This window comes from Procambarus clarkii, chromosome 15 (genome assembly GCF_040958095.1).
Source record: "Procambarus clarkii isolate CNS0578487 chromosome 15, FALCON_Pclarkii_2.0, whole genome shotgun sequence".
NCBI lineage: Eukaryota > Metazoa > Arthropoda > Malacostraca > Decapoda > Cambaridae > Procambarus > Procambarus clarkii.
In genome coordinates, this window is record NC_091164.1 from 3,082,364 (window position 1) to 3,093,728 (window position 11,365).

An 11,365-nucleotide genomic window follows, 5' to 3' on the forward strand; every position below is an offset into this window, starting at 1 on the left:
GTACCCCCCTATATATATATATATATATATATATATATATATATATATATATATATATATATATAACTGAAAACTCACACCCCAGAAGTGACTCGAACCCATACTCCCAGAAGCAACGCATCTGGTATGTACAAGACGCCTTAATGAACATACCAGATGCGTTGCTTCTGGGAGTATGGGTTCGAGTCACTTCTGGGGTGTGAGTTTTCAGTTGCATATGTCCTGGGGACCATTCAGGCTTGTTCGCATATATATATATATATATATATATATATATATATATATATATATATATATATATATATATATATATATATATATATATATATATATATATATATATATATATATATATATATATATATATATCTATCTATCAGGTCTCGGTTATGTGATAATTGCGAGGCTGTAATAGTTGGCATAAATGTACGATGAGTTAAATTAAATATTCGTTTTGATATTTGAATAAAATATTTGAATATAACAAAATGTATATTGTGATAACATTTACATACAAACGCGGGCAAATGCTTCATCAGCATTGTGTTACAAGTGGAAAATGTCAGACTGTATCTACATTAAACATATTTATGTAGCATATAAACTAAGTTTGGGATGCACGGCTCCTAATTTATTAACACCTTGATTCACAGAATGCTTTTTCGAGAGAATCGTACATTGTGACATTGTTATGGTTGAATATATTTTTGAACATTTCTTGAGGTTATCTTGAGTTATCATTTGTCGCTGATGAATTCTTGAATGACAGCAGGAGCATCAAACCAACATTATTTCTCCCCTGAGAACACTAGGATCTGTTATCTCACTCTTCCATCTCTAGATAACACTAGCATCAGTTATCTCAACCCCCTTCCATCTCTAGATAACACTAGCATCAGTTATCTCAACCCTTTCCATCTCTAAGGAAGCATCTCCGGCATCTTTAATGCCAACAGTATACATAGATATGCTCAACCAAATACTTGTTCTAAGTAGTCATGTTAGCAGGATGTCTTAACATCTCTCTGGCACTCGGTAAACACCAGCATCCCTGATCTTACACCTTCCCTCTCATCTCACCCTTCCACATTAATACCTTAAGTGACCTTTCTCCCCACTTGTCTGATCTTGAGCTTGACAGGGCCTCCAGGTGTTCATTTATCAGATGCTGTGCCAGAAGCTTTGAAATTATTTTGCCTTTTAGTCAAATTCCTGAATATTTTCCAACCGTAAATGACTCGTCCTGGTGATCGGGTCCTTCGGCTGTCCCAAGTACAGTGTTCAGAGTTGGTGGCCTCCCACGTATCCTGTGGAGGTTTCGGGGATCAAAGGCCCCGCGGCCCGGTCTCATAGGCCTCTCGTTTCGTCGTCTCATCAATCCAGGCTGTTGGACGCGGCTGCTCGCGGCCAGACGTCCAACAGCATGGTTGATCAGGTATTCTTTGGAGGTGTTTGTCGAGCTCTCTGTTGGACACTGCGAGAGGAGTCGGCCAGTTATGACCCTTATGTGTAGCGAGGGTGTTGGACAGTCTTGGGGCCAGATTCACGAAAGCACTTACGCAAGCACTTACGAACGTGTACATCTTTCCTCAATCTTTGACGGCTTTGGTTACATTTATTAAACAGTTTACAAGCATGAAAACTTGCCATTCAACTGTTGTTATTGTTATAAACAGCCTCCTGGTGCTTCGGAGCTCATTAACTGTTTAATAATTGGAAACAAAGCCGTCAAAGATTGAGAAAAGATAGACAGGTTCGTAAGTGTTTGCATAAGTGCTTTCGGGAATCTGGCCCTAGGACCTCTTGAGTTCTCCCTCAGCGTATTGTACCTCAGCTCTTCAACGGGGCTGAAGCTATATTCTCAATCCCCCGAGGAAACCACGCCTAATGTGGTGAGCAAAAGTGAATTGTTGAGACCGTCAGTCCCAGCCTCAGGGACATTGCCTGGCGTCGGCTGCCTGTATATCCGTTGCCTGGCGTCGGCTGCCTGTATATCCGTTGCCTGGCGTCGGCTGCCTGTATATCCGTTGCCTGGCGTCGGCTGCCTGTATATCCGTTGCCTGGCGTCGGCTGCCTGTATATCCGTTGCCTGGCGTCGGCTGCCTGTATATCCGTTGCCTGGCGTCGGCTGCCTGTATATCCGTTGCCTGGCGTCGGCTGCCTGTATATATCCGTTGCCTGGCGTCGGCTGCCTGTATATATCCGTTGCCTGGCGTCGGCTGCCTGTATATATCCGTTGCCTGGCGTCGGCTGCCTGTATATATCCGTTGCCTGGCGTCGGCTGCCTGTATATATCCGTTGCCTGGCGTCGGCTGCCTGTATATATCCGTTGCCTGGCGTCGGCTGCCTGTATATATCCGTTGCCTGGCGTCGGCTGCCTGTATATCCGTTGCCTGGCGTCGGCTGCCTGTGTATTCGTTGGCTGGCGTCGGCTGCCTGTATATCCGTTGCCTGGCTTCGGCTGCCTGGCGTCGGCTGCCTGTATATCCGTTGCCTGGCTTCGGCTGCCTGGCGTCGGCTGCCTGTATATATCCGTTGCCTGGCGTCGGCTGCCTGTATATATCCGTTGCCTGGCGTCGGCTGCCTGTATATCCGTTGCCTGGCGTCGGCTGCCTGTGTATTCGTTGGCTGGCGTCGGCTGCCTGTATATCCGTTGCCTGGCGTCGGCTGCCTGTGTATTCGTTGGCTGGCGTCGGCTGCCTGTATATCCGTTGCCTGGCTTCGGCTGCCTGGCGTCGGCTGCCTGTATATCCGTTGCCTGGCTTCGGCTGCCTGGCGTCGGCTGCCTGTATATCCGTTGCCTGGCTTCGGCTGCCTGGCGTCGGCTGCCTGTATATCCATTAAATGTCGTTGATGTAGCGTTCTCTCGTCTCACGTATGTGTGAATGGCTAATGACATTCTCTTCCCATGTCACTCCCTCACGCAGGTGTCCCCCTCCCCACCCACTCCCCCCACCCTCCCCCAGGCCCTCCTGAGTGACCCCTCCCCCAGGCCCTCCTGAGTGACCCCTCCAGCAGGTGGGTGTGAAGGCTTGTCCTGTCACTACCCAGGTGCTCCCCACTACACCCTTCACCAACTTAATGCACGTTACGTGAGAAAAGTTTTTTCTGAAATATTTCAGGAAAGACACGTTTCTCTTCGTGTACATAATACAAAGCTCTTTGTTTACACAATCAATAGGTATTAGACTAATGATATATTACGCCTGGTTGAGGTAAACTGGTCTTGTGATGAGGGCTGGCAAAAATGGTTTACACTTGTTGGTTTCCTGTTGGGGCTCTTGGGTACTCTTTATCAACCTCTTGAGGGTCATGTAAGGCTACCAGTCACTGACCAGCCAGCAGGTATACTGTAGCCCCTGAACGTGGCTCAGGACTAAAAGTAAACTCATTGTGTTTACACCGAGAAGCGAGGTACACCTGGTAGTGTATTTATCCCTTGATTGTGTTATAAAACTGTTGGTTAAAAATAAACCATTGCAGAAGGGTTTTCTATAGACAAAAGTCTTCCCACTGGTATTTGAAATGTTTTAGGCTTCTGAATACTTGACAAATGTTAAAGGAAGGTTATTAATTTGTGCATTGTCTTGAGGGAGTACAATTACTTTAACGACAAAAATAGAGAGTTGGTGTTTGAAGTGTGTCTTGAGTTGAAGTGTGTCGTTCCTGGTGGGGTGTGGCGTCGGGGGGTGTGGCGTCGGGGGTCGGGGGGTGTGGCGTCGGGTGTGTGGTATGTCTGGTGTGATGTGTTGTGACGGGGTGTTAAGCCTGACTCAGGGAAGGAATGTCTATAGCTGGCTGCCCCACACCTTCTGTCCCAACACCACCCCTACACTCCAAACCTGCTGACCCCCCCTATCAACACCACCCCAAACCTGCTGACCCCCCATCCACACCACCCCAAACCTGCTGACCCCCATCCACACCAGTCATTACCAGACAGTCAATGCACAGTTTGCCTCCGCTAATCAATCCGGTTTCATTCACGTCACAAAGTCTTTGTGACTTAAGAGAGAGATAATCAAAAATATGCTATCAATCGTTGATAATAGTTTAATTGCAGTTGTGCATGTTGCTAGCAAGGCCAGCAGCGACACTCGTCATCGGGGGGGGGGGGGGGGAGGGGGGGGAGCACCAGCATCACTTACAACAAACACAAAAGCAACTATAAGCGTGTTTGTATGCGCGCGCACGCACAAGGTCATAGCAACAGGCTGCGTAATTCAAGATTTGCTTCTGGTGTTTCAAGTGTCCTGATCTGACGCGCGCGCGCACACCCCCCCCCCCCACACACACACACACACACATACATACATACATACATACATACATACATACATACATACATACATACATACATACATACATACATACATACATACACACACACACACACACACACACACACACACACACACACACACACACACACACACGCGCGCGCACACGCACACGCGCGCACACACACACACACACACACACACACACACACACACACACACACACACACGCACGCACGCGCGCGCGCGCGCGCGCGCACACACACACATGGGACATGGGTGGAAACTGGAAACTCAGATGAGTCACAGAGGTGTTAGGAAGTTTTCTTTTAGCGTGAGAGTAGTGGAAAAATGGAATGCACTTGGGGAACAGGTTGTGGAAGCAAATACTATTCTTACTTTTAAAACTAGGTATGATAGGGAAATGGGACAGGAGTCATTGCTGTAAACAACCGATTGCTGGAAAGGCGGGATCCAAGAGTCAATGCTCGATCCTGCAAGCACAAATAGGCGAGTACAAATAGGTGAATACACACACACACACACACACACACACACACACACACACACACACACACACACACACACACACACACACTGTGGGATATAAACCACGTCTGGAACCCACAACAGTATCTGGTAGTAATCCAGCCTTCATCGACGTCACATAAATTGCCACTCCACAAATGGATGGTTCCAACTTGTGTATACAATAATATATAACCTTAGACTACTTGTCTCTTTTTTGTCTCTCCTCACCGACGTACAGCACAATGTATTTTTGTTTATTTTTTTATAAAGATAATCAGAGTCGCGGTGTTCTCGGTGATGGCGCGATGCGCGGGTTGTCATTTGTTTGAATCTCAGGTTGCGCGCGCAAGTTTTAAATGTTGCAACGTCATAACGTTTAAAATGGCGAGTGCTTAGCGCCCACGTTGAAATATACATCTGCAGGAGCAGTCCATATATTACAAATCTTTATTATGGCGTAGGTGAGAAGATGAAATATGTTAAGTTGGGGTCGCCGCTGACATATTCCAATTAGGCCCAACTGGGAGGAGCCGCAGCACCTGGGATGGGCAGAGGGGTTCAATGGCTGCTCGGCTCCATCGTCTACTTTCACCCCGTGTCCTAATCGTTCCCCATCGTGATTGCCACTCTTACCGCCCCACCGCCCTTAACCCCTGTATTGCGCCGGGGGGTCCGGGTACATGATGGAACCAGGTACAAGTTGGGCAGTACACAAGAACGTTCGCCACTATGTTTTGAACGTAATCTAATCCAACACAGCCTAACCCAAGGCGATACATCGTAATCTAACGGTTTTTGGGGCCATCAGAAAACGAGCTTCGTTGAACGGCCTTTAAATTCAAATTAGTTTATTGAGGTATAAATACACACAAAGGGATGAGATTGCTAAATTTCGCACCGCCTTGTTGCCCTAGATTAAAACTACTCTTGTACCCCTATAAACACCTTTCCCTAAGTTAAATGGTCATTGTCGCTTGAAAAGCAGAGGTGCAACAGGTACTCTGAGAGAGAACTCTATCAACATCAGAGGCCCGAGACTGTTCAACACGCTTCCGCTACACATAAGGGACATAACTGGCCGACCCCTCACAGTGTTCAAGAGAGAACTATCAACATCAGAGGCCCGAGACTGTTCAACACGCTTCCGCTACACATAAGGGACATAACTGGCCGACCCCTCACAGTGTTCAAGAGAGAACTATCAACATCAGAGGCCCGAGACTGTTCAACACGCTTCCGCTACACATAAGGGGCATAACTGGCCGACCCCTCAGTGTTCAAGAGAGAGAACTTGACAAACACCTCCAAAGGATACCTGATCAACCAGGCTGTGACTCATACGTCAGGCTGCGAGTAGCCGCGCCCAACAGCCTGGTGGACCAGTCCAGCAACCAGGAGGCCTGGTCGACGACCGGGCCGCGGGGACGCTAAGCCCCCGAAATCACCTCACGGTAACCTCAAAATAGTTATAAATCGATTAAGGCGGCGTCTGGGATGCTCCCGGACGCAGGTTCGAATCCTCATCACGGCCCTTGTGGATTTGTTCTAAATCTAGGCACAAGGGATTAGACGGCCTTCAGGACCACTACTCCCAATCAGACGGCCTTCAGGACCACTACTCCCAATCAGAGTTTGTAAAATTTTCCAACAACTTTCATAACACGAGCTTCGTTAGACTAATAAGGGTTAACTCTTAAGGAATCTGTAATTACTCAATCCCTTATTAAGGAAGCGCAAGTGTCTTTCAAATCAAGGGTCACGTTGCGCAGTTGGCTTCGTTGTCTACTCGCATTCGGGGATTCCGGGATCGATTCATGGGCGGGACAGAAGTGGTTGGGCGCGTTCTCTTTCACCTAATGCGTCTGTTCGCCTAGCAGTGAATAGGTACCCGGGAGTTGGCCAACTGTTCTGGGGCTACAGTTTTTCGACCTTGAAGGGGGGAGTGGGGAAGGGGGAGGGGGAAGGAAGCATCAGGTGAAAGCACCAAGCCATCACGACCATGTAGCACTGGGAAAGGGGGTCAGGATAAGGATTTGGGATGGGACGGTGGGAGGGAAGGAATAATGCCCAACCATTTGGACGGTCGGGGATTGAACGCAGACCTGCATGAAGCGAGACCGTCGCTCTACCGTCCACCGCAAGTGGTTGGGGAGTCCTTATATATGACCCCCCCCCCCCCCTAGTGCTCCAGGTGTTTTCTCAGGTGTGTGTGTAGTGATGGCTTAGTTATGAGCTAGTTTGGGCGCCGCTGGTAAACACACCTGTCAGCCACACCTGTCAGCCACACGTGTTGCACATGTGCCCGTGTCCGGCACAACTGTTGCACACGCAAGACGTCGGGTTGATGGTGCTCGTATTGTTGCAATTTCATCCATTTGTTCTTATTCAATTCTTCTTCGCTTCTGCATCTTTAGCTTTTCCTTATTTTCGTCTTCAATGTCTTTTTTTGATTCCTTGTTTATTGTTATTTTGGTGAATGGGAGAGGAGGAGGGGGGATGGACCCCCTCCCCTATTTCCCCCCCCCCCTCCCTCCCTCCTTCCCCTTTTCTTTGTCATCCTCTTAAAGAATCTATTACTTGATCTCTACCCTTATCTTCCACCCACTTACCCATCCCCCCCCATCTCCCTTCCTACCCTTCCTAACCTAACCATTCCCCTCTTCCCCCTTACCTCCCCTCTTCCCCCTTCCCTCCCCTCTCTTATCCTTCATTTCCCTTCGCAGCTTCTCCATCTCCGTAGCTTCTCCATCTCCGTAGCTTCTCCATCTTCGTAGCTTCTCCATCTTCGTAGCTTCTCCATCTTCGTAGCTTCTCCATCTCCGTAGCTTCTCCATCTCCGTAGCTTCTCCATCTCCGTAGCTTCTCCATCTCCGTAGCTTCTCCATCTCCGTAGCTTCTCCATCTCCGTAGCTTCTCCATCAGTTTTATCAGACTGTTCGTACCTCCCTCACTCCCCTGGTGCACACTACTGGGTCTCTTGCGTATATTTGCATACATACACCTCGCTCAGTATTAAAGTGACGTCACAGGGCGTTGGTGATGTATGTTCATACAGCCTGGCGTGTGTGTGTGTTCCGTTAGCGAAGTCACGATAACGTATGATAACGTAGTAACGCAGAGGCTTAAAGGCGGAAACTGGAGGCGTTTTCATTCCGTTATGGAGCCTTAAAAGTCGTGAGAAGCATCAGATTCCTTAAAACATATTTTCATAGATTGATTGATAAAGATTAAGCCACCTAAAAGGTGGCACGGGCATGAATAGCCCGTAAGTGGTGGCCCTTTTGAGCCATTACCAGTATCAAGAGCTGATACTGGAGATCTGTGGAGGTGCGACTGCACCCTGCGTGACGGGAGATGTCTCCCGTCATGTATTATATTTTCATAGATTGCAAGTTTATATATATATAAACTGCAGCTTGTCACAGATAATGCGGATATACCTACGGTGCGTTCCGCCCATTCTTCCCTTACTCATATTCCCCTTTACTCATTCTTCCCTTACTCATATTCCCCTTTACTCATTATTCCCTTTGACTCGTATTCCCCTTCTTCCCCTCTTGTTTACCTATGGCACTCCTTCTCTGGGTGACTGGTGTCGAGACTACATACATGGAGGACAGAAGAAAATGTATATATGCTGGTTAGCATTGTAAATGTGTGGCCACGTCTGTGGTAGAAAATAATAATAATAATAATAAAAAATACATACATTTGTGCTGGCCTTAGCATGGGGGGAGGGGGAGGGGTAGAGAGAGAGGGGGGGATGGTGGGTGAATCATGTGGGTGTGGGAGTGGGGGGTTAAGGGGGGGGGGCTGTGGATGAATCACTGTGGGGGGGGGTGGAGAGGCGGGATGGGTAGCATTTCTAATTGAAGAGAGTAAATGATACTGGGCCTGAGAGAGCGAGGGAAGGGGGTGGGGAAGAGGGTGGGAGGGGTAAGAGACTCGTGGGAAGGAAGGTGGAAGAGGTCTAAGTAATGGTTGTGCTGTCAACATGCCTCCCCTCCCCCCCCCCCTCAAGATAGATAGGTGTCCAATAGACAAGCACCAATGATACCTAGTTACCAAACAGTACATAGGTACCTGGGAGTTAGACAGCTGCTACGGGCTGCTTCGTTGAGGCCTGGTCGAGGACCGGGCCGCGGGGATACTAAGCCCCGAAATCATCTCAAGATAACCTATACATGCTCTTGACAGCTGAGTGGACAGTCCTCGGGATTCGTTGTCCTGAGGTTCCGGGTTCGATCCCAGGTGGAGGCGGAAACAAATGGGCAGAGTTTCTTTCACCCTGATGCCTACTGTTCACCTAGCAGTAAATAGGTACCTGGGAGTTAGACAGCTGCCACGGGGCGGGGGAGGGGGGGGGTATAACAAACAGGAGGCCTGGTCGAGGACCGGGCCGCGGGGACGCTAAGCCCTGAAATCATCTCAAGATTACCTCAAGAAGCTGAATCGTCCAGTTGGTCTTGTGCCTATGGCCTGTTGTTCTTGTTGTTATTGTTGTAGATTCGCTACTTGGAACAAAAAGTTCCAAGTAGCACGGGCTATGGTGACCCCGTAGTGTATGACCTGTCACGCCAGGGATGACGAATGACAAGGGCACCGCTCTTCGCTATAGTCACTCAACAACTCTTAAGGCCGGCGGGCGGGGGGGGGTGGGGGTGATACTCCAGGGGCTCGAACTCGGGTCTGACACAGAACACAAATTTTGCGTAATTGCTGAAATATTAATGTCATTGTTATCGTCATCGTCGATTTCCTCTCACCCCAAAAATGTAAAATTTTCCTTTCGCCTTCTTTTCATTTTTCAACTTTTTTTTCCTCAATCCTCTCCTACTTCCCTTCCTCCTTCGTCTTCACTCATTCTCTTACCTCTTCTCTGCCTGTCCTCTTCCTGTCTCTCGTTAATCGCTTCTTATCTCTCGCTGTCCTCCGCTTGTCACTCTCTTTCCCCTATTCTCTTCCTCTCCTTTTGATAAATTCCCTCCATCTTCCCTACTCCTGTTCCTGCCCTTAACGTCTCCCGTCACTCACCTCACCTAGTTGTACTTGCGGGGGTTGAGCTCTGGCTCTTTCCACTGCTCTACCTGTTGTATAGGTTCAAATACTTCTAAGTTTTTCACAGATTAAGGAGCAAATCAAGAAGAAAATACTCCCAACTATCAAAAGTCGCCACAGAACCAAAGTAGCGGAAGGAAGATTCACTGCGATATGGTACGAACAAGTCACTGGGTACTACTCTTTTCAAGCCTGACAAAAAGATATCCAGAGACATTGCAGTAGCCATACACAGACTCAGACTTGGTTACAAGTGCTGCTGGGAGGTAATAAACCCAATAGTTAGAGAGTCGTATCTGTGGAACAGAAGCAGAGGCGCCACTATTGCACTACTTACTGGAATGTGAAGCTACTGAAGCCCTGCTCATCAAACTCAACATTAACCCAACGACAGCAGCTGCATTACATGCACATTCCACAGCCACTACAATGATTAGAAAAGCCGTTGAGGAATGGGACTCACTAGTGAGCATTCTGCACCTACATCCGCCACCAAGATAATGTTTTTAGTCTTGTTTTAATAACCAGTGCACTAAAACAGAAGGGAAAAAGGAGGAAACCCCACCTCCATTTAAAACTTTCACCCAAATATCAGAGTAACAAGGTTATCGCGAATAACCGAACTCAATTACGGGCTCACCATAGCCCGTGCTACATGGACGTTTCGTTCTGAGTAGCTAAATCTAAAACAACAACCGACTCTTGGAACCCGTCTCAAGTGGGTAGAGGAGACTGCTAGCCTCCTGCTAGCAGGCACGGAGCTTTCCCTTCCCATTGGCCGTGGTAAGACTCACCTAATTTGTTCATTTGTTTGCTAACCTAACTGGCCAACCAGTTAACTAGCTACCCAATTAGTGCTGGATGAAGAGGGGGCGAACAGTTAAGGATTGGGGGCCCCAATCTTCCCTGGCCAGGGCTCGAACCCAGACGAATGGTCACCTTTCTTCCTCTTTTCCTCCATTCTTCTATACAGTTCTTCCGCTTAACCTTTCCTTCGGCTTAAACCTTAACCCTTTTCTTTCTTAACCCTTTTCTTTCTTCCTTCATCTTTCTCCTCTCCCAGCCTCCCCTCCCCCCCCCCTCTGTGATTGCTAAATGCCAGAGAGCTTATCAGGCCTCAGAGGCACCGCCTCACCCTTTGTTTCCTTAAACTTTCCCAATACCATCCTGCCGCCTCTGCGCACGCCCACACCACGCCCTACGCCCACGCCCTACGCCCACACTAAGGCTCACTATCACCTTATTACAGCCACTGGAGACCTCCATGCTGCCAAACTCCACCGAACTGGTGTATTTCCTATAGACAATATTCTACGGGCTCACCATAGCCCGTGCTACTTGGAACTTTTTGTTCCAGGTAGCTAATCTTAACAACAAAACAACTGTAGACGATATTTTAAGAGTTCCGCTACCGCAGCTGTGGTGGTCTGTGAGGTTGTTTCTGGTCGCCCGAAGCCCTCGCGTGTCCATCACAGTCAGACTGATCCAAGTTACTC

At 48.3% G+C, this 11,365-nt stretch overlaps 1 protein-coding gene across 1 annotated transcript; it reads right to left on the reverse strand.

The window, feature by feature from the left end:
• Positions 1-1,861: 1,861 nt before the first annotated feature.
• LOC138364846 (uncharacterized) lies at positions 1,862-2,899 on the reverse strand. Its single transcript, XM_069324824.1, has one exon. It carries the CDS (start codon positions 2,897-2,899, stop codon positions 1,862-1,864), a length of 1,038 nt encoding a protein of 345 aa, XP_069180925.1.
• Positions 2,900-11,365: the final 8,466 nt, after the last annotated feature.